This window comes from Micropterus dolomieu, linkage group LG10, assembly GCF_021292245.1.
Source record: "Micropterus dolomieu isolate WLL.071019.BEF.003 ecotype Adirondacks linkage group LG10, ASM2129224v1, whole genome shotgun sequence".
Classification (NCBI taxonomy): Eukaryota; Metazoa; Chordata; class Actinopteri; order Centrarchiformes; family Centrarchidae; genus Micropterus; species Micropterus dolomieu.
In genome coordinates this window covers 27948626-27967115 of record NC_060159.1, presented here as the reverse complement: position 1 = coordinate 27967115, position 18490 = coordinate 27948626, and the positions used below count along the sequence as shown (strand labels likewise).

At 47.2% G+C, this 18490-nt stretch overlaps 1 protein-coding gene across 1 annotated transcript in view; it reads right to left on the bottom strand.

Moving 5' to 3' along the window:
* Window positions 1–12892, bottom strand: part of arid1b (AT rich interactive domain 1B (SWI1-like)) — a 28175-nt gene extending 15283 nt beyond the window's left edge. Inside the window, exons 1-4 of the mRNA XM_046059893.1 lie at window positions 11763–12892; window positions 8938–9129; window positions 4511–4666; window positions 3415–3528 (exon numbers count right to left, since the gene is read on the bottom strand). Coding sequence (XP_045915849.1) covers window positions 3415–3528; window positions 4511–4666; window positions 8938–9129; window positions 11763–12869 — 1569 coding nt within the window. The 5' untranslated portion in view covers window positions 12870–12892. The remainder of the gene's footprint in view (window positions 1–3414; window positions 3529–4510; window positions 4667–8937; window positions 9130–11762) is intronic.
* Window positions 12893–18490: the final 5598 nt, after the last annotated feature.

The window sequence follows — 18490 nt, the reverse complement described above, 5'->3', positions numbered from 1 at the left end:
GAGGAGGAAGGTGGAGCCGGACAAATCCTGAAACACAGAGGAGGCGCAGGTCATTACAGGAGGGGAGGGAAGGAGAGGAAGAGGAGAGGAGGAGAGGAGAGGAAGAGGAGGAGGAGAGGAGGGAGGAGGAGGAGGAGAGGAGGGGGAGGGGGAGGAGATGAGGAGGAAGGTGGAGCCGGACAAATCCTGAAACACAGAGGAGGCGCAGTTCATTACAGGAGGGGAGGGAAGGAGAGGAGCACTGCACTAAAATCTCCCATCTGCCCCATGGTCTCATTCCAGCCAATCACAGCGTAGCAACCCATCCTCCCTCCCTCCGCCCCTTGCCAACAGCTCAGCCAATCAGGAGCTGCCTCTCTCTCTCCTCGTGTGTTCTAATTATAAAGAGAGAGAGAGAGAGAGAGTCTGCAGCCTCGCTCGACCTTCCTCTCCTCCTCTTCCTTCACCTCCTGATGTCTCTCTCTGCTCCTCCTCAACTCCCTCACCTCCTCTTTTCTCCCCTCGCCTCCTCAGTTTCCTTTTATTTCCTCATGTTCAATCACCTCCTCCCTTACCGCTGCCTCTTTTCCTTCACCTCCATCCCCTCCTTCCCTCTTTCTCCCCCTTTCTTCTCCTATTTCTCTCCTCCTCTCCTGCACTGTCGTTTTAATTCAGTCTCCCTTCGTTTCTCCCCTCCTCCTCCTCCTCCTCCGCCGTTGAGCCACGTGTTTCAGACACAAACCTAAAGTCAAACAGACTCGACACGTTTTTATTGAACTCCTCCGAACGTTCGACCGACCAGCGAGATGCTGGCAAACTGCGCTCCCTTTTTAATTCCCACCTGTCTGTTGTTCGGGAGTCGTGTGACAAAATAAAGCAGCTCCTAATTTATTTAAATGACTTACCGGAGACGCGTCTAAATAAGCTTCGTTTCACCCCCACAAAGTCCCTGCCTGCCTTGCAGTGCATTTCTGATTGGTCGCTTTAAGTCGAGCACCGTTGACTCTGACATTTGCAAACTAATAAACCACATCAACAGCCAGATATCACACGAGTCTCCCCGACGTCGGCCTGAGATGGTTTAAATTCAGAGCTGGTCCTGCTTCGTGTTTACAGCAAACAGCAGGAGTTACGTTAAAACTGAGTCCGGAGTTATGAGGAGGTTTTTACAAGGAGCCGGGGTCGGCCTCCTCTTCTCCAAAACAAACGGCTGATTGCGACAATAAAGCTCGTTAGAATCGGCTGCCTTGATGGCTTTATCCACTTTGTTGTCTCTTCATTACACTCAGACTACACTAAGGTCAAGCATCCTGCTGTTATTATGGTTTATTATCAAACCTGATGCTCCTGCTGCTCGTGGACGTTACTAAATAATGATGCTTTTTACGGCGTGAATCAAACGTCAGCTGTTGCTCTGCCTGATCTGCTGCTGGGTAAAGGCGTTTGGGAAAGTTATTAACCTGTTATTTAAACTTATAAATGTCGATTAAAGATGTATTTCATTTCTAAACTGGCTTCGAGTCTTGATTAGATTTTTAAAAACCTTGAAAAAGGAGAAAGAGTCGGCAGAAATGACGGAGCAGAGAACGTGAACTTATTACAGAGGCTGTGAGGCCTTCAAGAGCAGCTGAGCTCTTTGTTTTTTATAGTGTCTTCCCCTCCGCCTGTCGCCATGGCAACTGCATCAGCACCACCGACTTCAAAAAGGATGGAGAGAGAGAGAGAAAGAGGAGGGGGTGGGGGGTAAGACACTGAAGAGAAGGAGGCAGGAGGAGGAGGAGGAGGAGGAGGCAGGAGGAGGCAGGATGGAGGAGGAGGAGGCGGCGGCTCCAGGATGGAGAGATGAAACAGAGCAGTGAGCAGACTGATGCAGAGAGAGGAGCGTTCACAGTCAGAGCAGCTTTAAAACGGTTTGCAGACTCCTGCTGAGGGTTTACTTGCCCCACTTGCCGGACACAGACTCACCGGGCCACTTCTCTTTTTATATAAACCATTCAGGGCAGTTTATCACAGACTCTTACAGTGAACGCAACACGCCGTCACTAAATATATAAAAACACATTCAAGTATCTGAGTCCTGTGCGTCTCGCAGCCTGATGAGGAAATAATGATTAGCAGCCTAGTTTTAACCTGCAAATCAGAAAATGAATGCTGTTTTGTTACTTACGACGGCTTCTTGTCAATATTTGTCAGACCGAATGATTAATGAAACAAATTATAAATCCATAATTAATTTAGGAAGGACTGTCGTGCAGCCTGGCAGCCTCCTCTCAGGGTTCAGTGAGCCCACAGTTCATGCAGAGCTGAACACGTTCAGTTCAGCCAGCGTTCACGAGGACAGGTGATTATTTCAGGTGCGTCTCTCTCTGTGAGGCAGGAAGCATCAGGCGCCGACAGCGTGACGCCTGATTATCAACAACAACGACCACGCAGAGCAATCAGAGGCCGCAGGGAGGCCTGACACAACACGCCGCTCCTCGCTTCATATAATCAGGACAGGAAGTCTGACCTCACAGCTGCTTCGCCCCAAAAACTCACCTTCAGTGAGCAAACAGTGAACAAACTGTCCTGTGAGGGATTTCAAAATAAAAGCTCTCTCTCGTCTGTTGCTGAAAGTCGCTCTGAACAGGACGTCAGTTATGCCAATATTTTTATCTTTAAATGGATGCTGCATAAAATAATAGGATAAGTGTTCATGCCCCAAAGCCAACCGGAGAACAGGACGGTAAAATGACGAGGCTGGCAGAGAGTACCGTAACTGCACTGGTGCTCGGTGACTGAACGTTGACGGACCAGGTTTCTCCTGTAAATTTGCTCAGCTACTAAAGCTGGAACATTTCTTTCAACTCACAGATGTCAAAAATCAGTTACCGGGGGCGACAGAGACGTGTCCTCTGTACCGGGCGCATTAGCACAGCTGAATAAATGACCGCTGCTACTGAGGTTTCAAGCGATCATTAATATCAATATGGAACTAATGATTTTTACTCGTGGGTTTTAGCCACCGCGTCAGCGCCTCTGCCTGCCGGACCCGAGGTCACCTGATCAAGTCAGGACTAAAGTCCTTACAGGCGAGTCATGGCACATCTCTGAGCAGCTATTTCAGTCCAGGCTCCGGTCTGAATGAACGGAGAGAGACACTTTCACAGCTCACCAAGACATAAAAAATGGCTTTCTATAAAACGTCTCTGGTACAACTCAGGGAGAACGGTTACCCACGGTAACACTCGTCCGGCCGCTGTAGCTGGATCAGCCGCAGACCGGTTTGGTTTTGGTCCGCCGTGTTTCTGTTTCCCAGGAGCCCGTTCAGGTCACCACCCACCTCACCCGGTGATTTCACCACAGCAACAAGACGCCGTCACGCTGCCTGTCGCCGACGTCAACCAAATGCCTCCGAACCGAGCGACAACTCCTCTGAGCTGCGCTCTGACTCACCGGCAGGCTGGACGGCCGCTCCTGTTGGCTCAGACCCATCTCCTCGTGGTTCGGCTTCCCAGGAGTCATGGCGGCAGACTGGCCCCGCCCCCCGTACGCCTCCTGCGGCACCTCCTGCATCGAGACAGACAAAGAAACAAAGTTCGCTGACATCTGCGGACTTCTGAGGACACCTGAGGTTTAAAGACAGGATGAGTGATGACAGGAAAACGGCCGATCAGCTGGTGAGTAACGTGATGAAGGCCGTCAGGGATGTTCCTGTTGCTATGGACCTGTTGCTATGGACCTGACAGGCTCGCACTGAGCCGCCCAGCTAAAGCTTTTCTGTGCGCTGAATAAACTCTGGAAGCTTCGGAGGTGTCGGACAGGAAACAGCAGAGAGGTCAGCCTCTCCTCAGACCTTTCAGCAGGGACGCGATTACCTCTGCACACAACACCTCCATCGCACCGCCGGCGGGTTTCTGTCACATCAGCAGAATCTTAACACCCACTTCCTGTGCGTGTTGCATGTCAGAACATAAGGGGGTTTATTCAGGCCGCTCTGCAGGCTGATGAAGGAGATAAGAAGCAGCTGACGGCCGGGACTTCCCCTTCACTGCAGAAAACAAGCCGACGCCGTAAAACAGCCTGAAACTCTGATCGCTGATCTGATAAACTGAACTACATACTGATGAAATCTGATCCAGGAGGTCTTTGTGTTTCAAGGTTTATCACACACCAAAAACACTTTTCAGGATCGTACAACTCTACGACTGGTAGAATATTATAATAGCCTACAGTGTTTAGTACAGCCAGTAAAACCGATCCCTTCAACCCTCTTCTATCTTCCACCTCCCTCTCTTTGTCCTGCTCTTGGGTCTGCTGGCCTCGCCGTAACAAAGTTACCTACTCCTACTTACCTACGCCTACTCAGCGCACAGTTCGCCTTTTCGTTTATCAGCACAACTTAATCGAGACTCGTCTAAGATCAGATCTGTGGTGTCTATATCTTCTGGTAGCTGTTATTAGGCTTTTATTGTGAAAGATCAGCAGGAAGTGTTTGATTTACAGGAGAGCGGGTGGGAATGAAGAACAGTGTTCGTGGCTTCGGTCGTACCTGCTGTGGCAGTGGGCGGGGCTGCATGTAGGACGGCTGGCTCGGGGCGGCGGGCTGCTGCTGTGGAGGGCTGAAGTACGGCGGCTGACCCGGCTGACCGTAGCCTCCCACGCTCTGCTGCTGCTGCTGCTGCTGCTGAGCGTACTGAGAGCCCATCTGACGACACAGAGAAACACAAAGCATCAGTCTCCACCTCCTGTTTCCATCCGCTCCTGTTGGTTCTGGAGAAAAAGCCAGGGCTCATCAGGACCCTGCACCGCCGAGCCCCAGAGAGAAGGAGCTCCTGAGGCTCGTGGATCAACAAACACCACATCCCCGTGTTCATTAAACCCAAGAACACACTAAGACAGATACAGGTCCACAACCAAAGACCGCACACCCAAACACAAGAGAAGCAATCAGCAAGGAAGATTTAGACCCGTTTACTGGGAAACTAAACAACCTCTGCACAAACACATGGCTCAACACAGAAGGACCAACTCCTCAAGAAACAGCAGTTTACCTTATCCATCCTCCCTGTCCATATTGTGGACAGGGAGGATGGATGGAGGAAGGAAAGAAGTCATTTACCTCACAGAGGAGATCCCATCTCTCAACAGGGGAGGAAGGCTAAGACACCTCATATTCCCCCCTCACTTTATATAGCGCTTTAAAACTCAAAACGCTTCAGAGTGGAGTGGGATGGACCCACCTGGGTGATGCACGGCAGCCATTTTGAGCAACGCTCACCACACATCAGCTTGAGACGGAGAGGGAGGGAAACATTGAGCCAATTAAATCTGCCAATGCTGTCCTTTCATGTCTTCCTAGGACAGTGAAGAAACCCGCTCCACTAAGTACCCCTGCTGGTACCGCCACGGCTCACAGAAAGCAAAAGTCGCTCAGCTAGTCTTTGTAGTGGCGCCGCACTGGTAGAACGAGCTCCCGGCCAATGTCAGGACTCTGCGTAGCCTCCCTCCTTCACTCCCAACTGCCTCGCCGCCCCCCAAAAATGTTTGTACATCCTGGCTCGTACAAATATAGCACTTAGCACTGTGTAGCATCTTAGCCTAGCAACTGAGATTGAAACATGTTCTATTGACATCTTTACTGTGCCGACAGTAAAGACAGACAAATGTACTTACTGTAAGTCACTTTGGACAAAAGCATCTGAATTTAAATGTAACGTAAACAAACAAGCGCTCATATTTCGCCTCGTGTGACGCCAGCGACGGTCAGACCACAACAACAGAAGAGTCCAGATGCCCTTTGATTTTAACTTTGAATTGTGTAATTCATGCTGTAAATATAGGGAGTGTACGCTAATCTGATTGTTATTCTGATTGTTGTATGAAGGTTCTCTCCTCAACAGCTTAGAAACAGACTCACTTTGGCACGAACAAGTTAAATTTCTGCCCGTTTCACTGCAGCCTTTACGTTTAGCCATCATGACGTAGATGTAAACCTGCCACAGCGTTTATGGAACAAGCTGAATGTCTGAAAAGGATCTTAGAGCAACAAGTTTCACTCATCTTTACTGTAGGAACGGCCAGAGAAGCAGTTCTTTAAACTGCTGCTGACCTGCTGAAGCTAACTGTTCAAGTTAAACCTCAGTACACCGACATTTACAGATAAAATCAGGGCTGCAGTGTTTTCTAACACTCCTTCCTCTCACATCGTTCTCCCCCCTGGAAGCTCATCCTCTCCTCAGGAAGAAAACGCAACAAGACGCAACCTCGGTGCAACCTGCGAGCGGCCCCGAGCGGCCCCCGGAGGACATGCGGGATTGGCTGCCTTGCTCAAGAGCACCTGTGATGATGTAATCAGGTGTCAGCCGTGATGTCTGCAGTGAGAAGCAGAACTAAGGCCCCAAAGCAGAGCCGACACGACCGGTTCACAACGGAAAATGAATCCACAGCTCTGTCCTTTATGAATATGAAACCAGCAGCGTACGTCTCTGAACTGACTTGGACTCTTGTGATACGTATTTTCACAACAAGCCTCTGCTTCCTGTATCAACTGTCAGCTGCTTATAAATTTCTTTCTGTTTTAAAGTAATTAAGTCAGGCTGCGACTAACGACTGTCATTGTGTCGATTAATCTGTTGATTATTTTCTTGAATGATCGATTAGTTGTTTGGTCTCCTGAAGCCCGAGGTGACGTCTTCAAACGTCAGCTACCCACAGATTTACCAATTATTCCCGTTTAAGAAGCTGGACTGGATAATTACTCAAACCGATTAATGGATTATCAATAAGTGATTAATGTCGCAGCTCTAAATGTTCTAACGCAGTCAGAAAGTCAAATGGGATCAATCTCAGCAGCACGGAGAGGGAAGCCGGCGGGTCCACATCCAGAGTTAATAAAGGACGGGCCCCGGGGCCCCATTCAAGTCATTACCTTTCCTCCCTCTGCCTCTTCACCTGACACCACTTCCCTCAGGCTGAACAGAAACAAGCAAGTGATGTAATGACGCCGTCGTTTCTCAGGGATGATGGCGCTGAGAGAACCAGCGTCTGACTGAACCACCTGAAACCTCCTCCTGCTGCTTCTCTCCAGCATTTAAACCCGAGTGCTGCTGTTTTAACCTTTATCAGAACGTTACAACAACTAAAACTCCTGCGAGAGCACGCCACCGTGCGATCGACCAATCAGCATGCAGTTTTCACCTCGCAACAGGACAGTGTTAGGATTAGCACGAGTTACAAGATTTGCATTGTGTTTTTATTTATGTTTTATTCCATGTTATTTTTCTGTTGTTATTTAACTCTCTGGTGTTTTTTGCCTCATCGCCTCCTGAAATGTTTTGACCCTGGTTCGACCACGTGAAGCACTTTGTTTTGTGGTGATCCGGCTCCTGGTAGAAACCTCCTGAACGGCCAACACCGAAGGAATCCTGCACTAAAAACAAACTGGCAAAGCTCCAAATAAAGTACCAGGTACCAGATTTGCTCAGTGAAAAACAACCTTTCACCACGATGACGTCGTCACTTTTCTTTCTGTGTCTGCAGCCTTCAGTGAGCAGAGAGATTGAAGAATGCCTCCTGCTGACGTCACCGACCAATACTGGCTCTTATATATTTGCTTGGAACATATTGATCATATAGATGAAGAGCAGAGAGATGGATTGGGCTGCAGCTGAGGTCTGGAAAGTTTATTTTCTCCAGCAGAGTGAAATCAAACTCTCAGCCTCTCTAAAGTCTTTGTGGTCTGATTCCAGCTGCAGCAGCCAAGCGATCGGGAAAAGTCGCTTCATGTTCTTGTATGTGACGTATCAGAGGCAGCATCAACCGTCAGTAAACCCAAACCAGCCGTCTGGAGTCTAAAAATAGCCTCGGCCCAGTCTGCACCAGGAATAGCCCTGACTCGGCCCGGCGAGCTCTGCAGCCGCCGTGAGGTCTGTTCCCCTCAGATGAATCAGCTGCAGCTCAAACACGCAAACTACCTCATACGACAAGATCCAGACGCTGCGAGTGAAGAGGCTGCAGCACGACCACTAACCAGGGAGCCTTAAACCTGCGTCCTCTCCAGCAGCCAGCAGGGGGCGACTCCACTGGATTGTGTAGAAGTCTATGAGAAAATGTTTCTACTTGTCAGCTGATTTATTCCCTCAGTAAACACTTTCCTGATGAGTTTATGGTCTCAGTCGCTAGTTTCAAGTCTTCTTCAACACAGCGTGATGTTCATTTAGTAAATTATGGTCCCATTTAGAGGAACAGAGACCAGGAAGCAGGGGAGGCTTTAGGGCGGGGCTACAAGCTGACTGACAGGTTGACTTCCGCCGGCCCAGCTGGCTAACTTCTGGTTTCGCCCTCCTCTAACTTTAATGGGGGTAAAATGATCAATCATGCAGCTCTTCTCGTTGTTTTTCAAACTAAATGGATCAAATTCTGACAATGAAACCTCAGAAAAATGTACCCACTAGTGTACAGCCGCTTCTTTCACAACGTAAGTCTGTGGGAAAATGTTCTTCCACAGAGAAGTATAAATTGGCCTTAAGAGCTTTGACCTTTTCAGAGTGCGTTGAAGGTTAACTGGAACATTTTTGGCCCTCAAAGCGTCTTGTTCGGCGTTCGGTTGGACTAAAAGACTCGGCTAATAACCTTTTCTGGTTAATAAATTTAGTTTTAAGTCTGTTTTTATACTAGCCAACATCAGCATCACGGTTAAAATCAAAGTTAACGTGAATTACAGATGCACCTAGATAACCAAGCTATCTAGCTCCACCTTCTTGTCCAAATATGGTCACGTGTGGCTTCAAGAAACCAAGATGGCAACAGCCAAAACGCCAAGGCTTCAAAACAGTAATGATACGTCCACCGTCTCTTCCCGCAACCCTAAAAACATCAGGAGATAAAAACACAAGTCTAGGAGAAGGTGTGAGTTCAGACGTCTTCCTTTCATCGTCTGAAGTGAAGCCGTTACAGCTGTTAAAGAGCGCCTCCTACCTGTTGCTGCGGGTACTGCATCCCGCCCATCCCCATCTGGCCTCTGCTGGGCATCCCCATCGGGTATCTGTGGGGCCCGGGGGAGGCGTACGGCTGGCCGGAGTACGCCTCCCCGGGCTGCTGGGAGTACGGGTGGGAGCTCATGCTGTAGAGCTGAGAGCGCTTCATCGCCGTCGGGTCCAGCGGCGGCACCTGGAGGAGAGACACGGTTGGTTGATGAGACTTTTTAGCTTCAGCTCCCTTACGGCAGGTTTACTGTGACCTTTTTATCCAAAGATTCAAAAGCTGAGTGATGAACTTTCAACCTTTAAACCAACACGGAGGAGAAAACTGCGCAGCGTTTGATCTGCAGCTGAAGCTGGAGGGATGCAGTCGAAAGCTTCAGCGCAGCTGAACAGACTTGTGTTTAGGGAGTCCCGTGAAGGACATAATAGATCTGTAACGAGTCGGGAAAACAAACAACAAGTGGGACTAAAGCCCTCATGTCAGAGCAGATTCAGCAGGAGCAGCACTCAGACGAAATGTGAGCCATCCAAAAGCCCGGGAGGCCACTTTAACGTGAGCAGTCACGCCTGGGTACGCTTTAATATTCACACACACTGAATCTGACACACTGACATAATAACAGGTGACTCAGTGAGAACAGATGTTTCACTGCTGCTCAGACGGCTAAATATAGAAACAGGTTCTGGATTTTACACCTGAAAGGAAAAAAAGATCTTTTCTGTGCACGACACGTTTCCATCAGTCAGCTGACGGAAACACAAAACAAGTTCACACGGCCGGGTGAGAGAGGACGATCAATAATCCAGATGTAAACAAAGGGCGGAGCTCCGGGATGAGTAATCAACAGATTTAAAGGCAGACTCCTGTGATATTTCCTCAGGTTTCACTAAACAACTTTTATTGCAAACAGGATTAGTCGATATTATGATGTTGATCGCAGATAAAGCTCGACTTTGCATCAATGTGAGAAATGATTTATGGTGTATCAGGTGAGTCAGAAACAGACGTGAAGTCTCTTCTGGTCTCGACTTTAAACTGTAAACCCAGAGTTTGTGATGTGAAACGGAGAAAAGAAGAAAATCCACACAGTTCAGAAGCTGGAACATGAGAAGATTTGCTGTTCTTGTAAAAATATAATTAACTGATGGGATCAAAATACTGGCTGATAATCTGTTGATCAACTTATTAGGGATCTCCATCAGAGGCCGGGGGGATATTCATCCCGCCACTGATCCCATATGTTAAATATAAATGAGACTCTGAGAGACACACATGCAAAAGAATCCGATGCAAGATGGTACAGAGGGTTTGATTTTATTTCTTTGGTTCTTCTGAAACAAACAGCAAATGTTTATTTTTCCTTCACATCTTTGTTTCTTTAGTTCTGCAACTCAGTGAGAATCTCATTCATGCAGCAGGAGCAGCCGGGTCTGGACCTCGCCTTTGTTTCCTGCTCCCTGTATCCAGGTTCGCTTTGATAACCCCTCACACATTTACCTGTTGTCAGGAAGTGCTGCTAGCTGTACCGCCGGGGCCAGCTGGAGCTGATTCAAATCATGACGATGAACCGAACAAACTCGTTTTCCTACGTCTGGAGGACAGGATCTGCGGTCTCTACAGGACTTCAATTACATGTCAAAGATTTGCAGCTTCTGCGATTTGCACATTGCGATATCGATATTCAGTTTTCCCCCCTAGCTGTCAGGGATTTATCTTTCAGAGGAGAAATCAGCAGATTAATCGATATTTCCAAGCAGCCTTATTAATGCAAGTGGTGGTAAAAGCTTCCTACTTTCTCCCAGTGAACTCCGACACTGAGAAGCCTCCACAGTGTCCCTGACATGGAGCAGGACTGACTGACTAATGGATTAATAATCAGCAGATCCACAATCGATAATTAGTGTTAGTTGCAGCCTATTTAATGCAAGTGTTGCAAAAAAAAGCCTCCTCTGACATGGAGCAGGACTGAGCGGGGACAGGAGAGGGGCCCCGGGGCAGAGTCCCCCGGCAGGCCCGGGGCTGCAGCGGGGTGGGGGGGCAGCCTGAGGAGCTCTGGTGTTGTTGTGCCGGTGGTATAATGACCACATGGCTAATCTGCATGTGTGAAGGTCAGGGCTCTTGTGTGGACACGGGGCCATAACGGGCTCCCTGCCAACTAAGCTGAATCCGGATCACCAGCTGACAGGAGCCGGGGTGCAGCTCCTCTTCCACATGGTGGTCCGGTTAGCCCGGCAGGGAGGGCCGCAACAGAACTGAACCGGCATCAACACCTCGACTCACTTCAGAAGACACAATTAGCATAAAGTGGAGCGATTAGTCGGAGTGAGAGTTTGAGCTGTCAAACAAACAGCCCTCAGGCCCTTAAACCTCACTGTCCCCCAACTTTAATCCACAACAACATCACAGTTTAATGTAGTTTATTTCACAGCCGCCTCTCAGCTACACACATCCTCTTCAGGCCTGTGCGGGTTACAGCAGCTAATAATGCTAATGCTAGCTTAGCCTAGCAATGCTAAAAACGGAGTCACCTTGGACACGGAACTAAAAACACAGACTTTACTAAACGCCGATAACTCAAACTTCTCTTACTTGTTGTTGCACGTGTGACTGGTTAGTTAAAGAATCATCTTTATTTAAGTATTTATCACAAATAAGCACGTAAAAGTGTGTCGAGCTGTTTAAATTAAACGTCGATCTGCGGTGTAACTGACGTTAGCATAGCGGCTAGCTGGCTAGCAGGTTAGCTTCAGTTAGTTTATTACACCAGAACAACAACAACAACAACAACAACAACAACGCGCCGGGCTGTAATAACTCACCGGGGCTCTGCCGCCGCCCTGCCCGTTGTTCCCCGGGCTCATGGCCGGGTGGTTTCTCTGTCCGGCCCAGCCGTACTGCAGCTCTTTAGCCAGCCCCAGGCTCGGCTGCTGCTGTGCGGGAGGAGGATTATTATAATCTGCATATCCACTTCCATAACCGCGCATCATGGTGCTCGGAGAGGTCAATAACTGATTCAGAGTCGGCGTGGCTCCGGACGGGTGCAGCTGCTGGTGCTGGCCCGGTCCGGGGAACCGCTGGAACCCGCCGTTGTTGCCGCCGCCGCCGCCTGCAGCAGCTCCTGCCGGGGCGCTGGTAGCGGCCATCGCCGCTTTGCTGTGGTTAGCAGCGGCCGAGCTGCCCGGGCCCAGCAGGTTGTTCCCCGGCCGCGAGGGGCTCATCATGCCGCCGTACCCGCTGTTCCCGTAGCCGGGCCGATAGTTCGGGTAGTGGTTATACGGGCTGTTGTTGTTGTACCCTTCGTGGGAGTTCTGAACCTGATCCATAGCGTTGAGTACCGAGTGCGCCGCTCTTATTACCCGAGTCCCTGGTCTTTGTTGTCCGCCATGTTGATCGAAGCAAGGCCCTCCTCTTCCATTCCCATAATAATGATTAAACTCGGTCCCGCTCGGAGGAGGGTTGTTGTTGGAGGTGTTGGTGGCTGAACCCAGGCTGGCATCCATCCGCTCCTCCTCCTCTTCCTCCTCCTCCTCTTCCTCCTCCTCCTCGCTGTTGTTCAGCTGGTGCTGCTGATGGCGCTCCTCCGCTCGGCTCTTCCCCACCAGGAGGATGTTCTCCTTCCCTCCATGCTGCTGTCTGGCCCCGCTGCTCTCCCCCCGCGGCTCCCCCTGGTCCTGCTGGATGATGATGTTGTTGTTGTTGTTGTTGTTGTTGTTGTTGTTGTTGTTGGTTTGCCGCTGGTGGTGATGTTGCTTCTGGATAAACTGGCTGAACGGCGGAGGTGTGCGGTGGGATGATGATGATGATGATGATGATGATGATGGTGGTGGAGGAGGAAGAGGAGGAGGAGGAGGTCCAGTATCACCAGCAGCTCCGCCGCTGCCGCCGAGGGTTTTCACTTTATGCCCGCCGAGCATCCCTGTGTCCATGTCGGTCCCACTAGAAGCGGACCCCGGCCTGGCTCTCCTGGCTTCACCTCCGCGGGTTCTGGTCCCGGGAGCCGGGCTTGGATCCGCTTCAAGATCTACATTATTCATGTTGATGGTGCAGCAGCAGAACCACCAGCTGGGACTCTCTCGGTAACATTAAAAAGACGTCTTCCTACCGGCGGATGCCGGTTGCGCTGCCGTGGTCAGGTGCGCACGGCCCGGCCAGAGTCTCCTGGTCACCCGGCGGACTGGGAGCAGACACCGCGGAGCGCAGAGGAGGACAAGAAAACATAACAGTCGAACTTAATGTTTCAGAGAATGCCCCCCCCCCCTTATGTAGTCTTCAGGTAGGACAGGTGCGCCTGTCATGGGCCAGTTAATCCCCATTCAGCAAGGCAATGAGCCATGTAGACCCCACACAGTGCTTATCCTACCATACAATACCCATAAGGTTTATAATGGGCTGCTGCTAAAGGTGATTGTTCCATGAAGTTATTAAATTATTATTTGACTCACAGCAACATCTGAAGCTGAACCCAGTGCATTGTGGGGCATTTTTCGTATTGTCAACAATGAATTGATGGTCAAAATATTTAATTCTCTGGAACATTAAGTTCTACTTTTTATTTTCTGTTTACTAATTATTGACTGATTGTTTCAGCTCTGTCATGTCAACAAGGAACAAAGTAGCAAACAGCAGCAACAAGATGATAATATGTTTTCATCTTCACATAAAAGAGTCAGAGTGCATCTTGACTGTATTTGTGCTTGATCCGGGATCTTGATGGGGCGGGTCTCTGTACATATGTGGGCAGTCTCTGATTTCCCTTTCTTGGACAACTTGAGTCCCGTTGGGTCTAAACAGGAACTTTAGGAGCAGCCTTAAGTCCAAGCTGGACCAACCTGGCTCCTATCCCGGCTCTCTTTCCTCTCCTCTGGTCCCACTTTGGTTCCTGGTCCAGTTGATCTGGCTGGTGGATCGTCTATGGTCCGCTGCTCGTAGCTCATCTTACATGCAAACATGTTATTACCTGGGAAGGTGTTCACAAACGTTCAACTGATTATCATACAACACTTTTAAACTTTATTAAAATTAGCATATTTTACCCATTAAGTACACATTAGCATGGATCCATCGGACTCGTTCTGATAACACGATTTACCCTGCGAGGAGTTCGACCAAAGAGTGAGTTTAGCTCCTCAGGTTGTGTAGTTTGAAGGACTTTCAGAAGTATCCAGTGTAAAAAGGCGACAATTAGAGAAAAACATAATTTTGTGAACCGGACGACCCCTCAGATTTATCCTGGGACCCTTCTGGAGGTCTTGACCCTCATGTAGAGAACCACTGTGGAAACAAAGAATCACCAAAGCACAAACATAAAAACTGTCAATTTAAACTCAAGAGAAAATCTGTTTGCTGATGGTAAAAAACACACTGCTGGCTCTTGAAGTCTTGAAGCTTTTTCCACAGTCTGAGAGGAGACAAATAAAGAGCTATTCATTCAGAGAAGACGCCTTTCTCTTGTATCATAAATGTTTCCTCTGGTGTTCACATTGACCCTTATTACACCACGTTTTAACAGAGTCACCGGCTCCTATAAAGTTCCTCCTCAACTTCCACAGCTTGATAAAAAGAGACATTTGACTGTTTAAACCTCATAAAGTCAGATGTACAGAGACGTTTCCCCCCACGGCTTTGAAAACAATCCCAGCATATAAACCTCCTCCACAAAATGAAAGTTCACTGCAAACTCTTTAACAGGAGACACTATGAGTCTCTGTAGGATCATTACAGTGTCTGTTAAACCTTCAGACCCACAGATCTGTTATAAAACTGGACCTCCTGGATCTTATTTCATCATCTCAAGCCATCAGACAAACATTCACTAACGTTCTGCTCTGAATAAAACTGCACCGTGCAAACAAACAATGAACATCCCTGTGACGTACAGGGATTAAAACTAAACGCGCCTCATATAAAGCTCGCCGAGCGGCTACTCTGACACGCCCTCAGGAACAGCGAGCTGCAGCTCACAGCTCTCCTCTCCCTTCCAAACACTAGCTACCCTCCAGGCAGTCAGTGGACATAAAGTTGTTCCTGTGATGTAGAGACAGAGCTCAGTTAAAACTTTATGGATACAGATTAATAACTCACCGCTCCGTATTGCCGAGCTGGTCGGCAACACGTACGGCTGAACCCGAGCTGTTTACTTGCAAATGAGCAGAATACCACCTCTTTAAATAAAATGTTGACTTTTTGTTTCACACAGCGGAATCTGATCTTTTCCAGTTTGGATTTGGGCCACTTTTATACAGATCCAGATAAAATCAGTTTATTTCTGTTCACCACTTTATGATTGCTTTTATATCACTGTACATTGTCGTAGCAGAAGGGAGTCACAAACCCAATTTCACTTTACAGCCTGTTGCAATGTGACAAATAAACCTGCACTTGTACCCTAAACCCACCTAATCCTAACCTTAACCAACGGCAGCAACAAGTGCTGTCCAATCAGAGGAGAAATGTAGTGAAACTCTGTCACTCTGTCAAAACAATAACGTGTACATGGAGGCTGCTTACACACGTTTTCAAAACTATGTCTCTTTTTTTCAAAACTCCACACACAATTCTCAAACAAAATGCAAAATGCCTCATATCTCCTTCAAAATGAAACTTTCAAAATGCCATAAACGCTTCCCAGAATGAAGCAGATGGCTACGCTTTTTTCAATACAGTAAGTTCGTTGATATACCATTTCCACACTGTGTCAAAATCTAAAGCTCATTTGTCTTTCACAGGCTTGTGTGTACATTTCCATACAATGTAGAGTGAAACTGATCTGCAAAGATGCTGAAAAGTAAACTGTAAACACCAAATGCAAACTCAAGTTGGGCTCATACTCAAGCGTCTCTCATGGGCAACCTGTGGTCACATGATCAGTAAGTGTGGCCCTGATCTCATCAGCGATGGATTTCCTCCCTTCTCTTCTTTGCCCTCTCCCACCTCCTCCACTTGCTCTCTGTCCATTGTTGACATCCATTGTTCAAAACAGGTAATTTGACCTTTGACCTATGTGTAGGCCTGTAGTAAAGCAGTGATTGGTTAGAGATCAGTTAAGCAGTTAGTGTTTGCACATGTGAGGAGGGGCTGTGAGACGCGGTGAATGGTTTTGGCATTTTAGTGTTTGGTTGTGTTTTGAAAAGGAAAACAAGTCACTTCCTGTTAGATTTTTGTGTCTTAGGTAGATAATTGCGTGTAGTGTTTTGAAAAAAGTGTTTTATGCAACTGAAAACGGAGTGAAAGGCTGAGAAACAGCTCGTGGTTTTGGAAATTTCAGATGAGGTTTGTTTCAAAACTCTTGTGACATTGTAAAGATTTACAAACATATAACATGCAGCGTGCTGTGTATAAAATGTGAACAGTCAACCAAACAAATCAGAATTTAAGGTGTGCAGTGTGAACGCAGCCTGAAGGTGTTTTCTGCGTTAAAACCTTGCGGATGGAAACACACTTACTGATGTTCTGAATAAAATAACTGCTTTCAAACATGAGCAGCTTTCAAATGAGCCTTTTAAAGACTGCGGCTCTGACCTGAATAATGATCAGATCGATCAGATAAAACTCTCTGCAGTCACGATACCTGAACACATTAAAGCTGAACTTCACAAATGAAAAGGAAAGCGTTGCTGTGTGTTTGCATGTGTGCGTGTGTGTTTGCATGCGTATGTGTGTGTGTGTGCGTGTGTGTGCAGGGACCTCCCACAGCAGCACTGGAAACAGCCCAGTCGATTGGAGCAGGGAAACTGGGTCAGAAAGCAGCAGCAGCTCTCAGAAACACGACGCAGACGCCAAACACAGAATCAGGGTCAGACTGATGTACGAGAGCTGCAGATCCTCAGCGCACGTCTGCTCCTCCAGCCTCCTCCCAGATAATGAGTGTGTTTACATGCACGAGTGTCCTGGTGGTGATCAGGGTTTTGGAGGATCCCAGTTAATGTGCTGTCCATGTAAACATCTTGTCTCGTTTTTCTGGAGTACAGGCTGATGCTGTGGCACGCGAACACCTGATCCAGGATTCTGATATATGCTGAAGAGTTAAGACACACATGAGAAGAAACCTGTTTACAAGTTTCCCATGAAGACGTCACAAATAATCTAAACCAGGTCTTGGTCTGTCCTTACAGTCTGGTGTAACACCTGTACTGCTGTCAATCAAACACTGGCAGGGACACGCCCTCCAATCGGCTCAGGGGAGGAAGATTTCTGATGTTTCCCCAAAAAGACATTTTCTCCCCTTTAATTAAAGAAAAACTATTAACAATAGATTTAAAAAAAATCATATTTACATTATTATTAACTAAGAGTCATGAGTAAATGTGATTTCAGTTGGACTTTAAGCATCAATTTAGATATTTTAGCCCATTTCACTTTAATCAATGGGTTTAAATCTGCTTTGGTTTCCTCATAGGTAGAAATCTGTGTTCAGGAAGAAGATTCAACCAACAGAAAATAACAGCATGCTGCCCTCTGCTGGAGCTGCTGAGGATCCAAACATGGACCTGCAGTCTAAACCGGTTCACTGTCTGTAAGTCTGCTGCAGAATCGTCTCACAGTTTGCTAAAGTTTGGATTATTTGCTCATAAACTAATCTTTTATTTCAGAGCTGGAGAACATGTGATCCACGTTTAGCTACGACAGCGTGAAGAAATTAGATTCATAAATTTTTGTGAAAAGCTTTAAAATTGCATCAAGTTTTAAGGATGTCAAAGGAAATGCTGAAGTCAGACACACACTCGCTGACCAAAAAAATTTTTTTACTGTCGAATCAAAAGTCACTGAAGGTGAAAGTGGCTGTTATATTACATGTTTGTTGCCTGAGTAGTGGAACAAACTGCAAATCGTCCAAGCTGGTGTTGAGGTCTGAAGAAGAAAAAGTTCCCCTTCAGTGGCTTCAATCTTATTTGTTTTTTAAATATAAAGTAACTATAAGTAGTGCTATAATTGAACAACTCTGTGGTCCAACAAACCATTCATTATTTACTGCACTGAAAAAAATTAGACATAAATAACTTCTTGATCTATTTTTGCTAAATATATTTTTTTGCTTAAACCCTGATTTGAACTGTGAAAGTAATATTTTCTCCTGTGTTTTTTAATTATTTGTCCAAATAGTTGAAACTAAACATTGAACATAACATTGAGGTGTAATTTATGCACACTGAGTTAATGAGAAACCTCAAAACCCAAAGAGAAATTTTAATTTAACTGGATTTAATGGAAGCAAACATGTTTAGTTTAGTCCAGTATTATTCTGTCTTTACGTTTCAACTTTTCTACCTGGATCCTTTTTGTCCATGTTTTATGTGACTCCAATGATAAAAATAATAATTTTACCTCTTGGTTCAACTGCTGCCTATCGTGTGACTTTGGTATTTTTAACCCTTAAAAACACCAAAGTTACACAATCACACAAAAAAACTAACCGACAGAGGCAGGGGGAAACCAGTGACTCCCATGTTCTGTGAGGTAAAATTACTAATTTGATCAATGGAGTCTGGTGGCTTTGACCAGAGGGATACTGGACCAATGTTTTTAAAAATGTCCCAAATAAGTCACATAG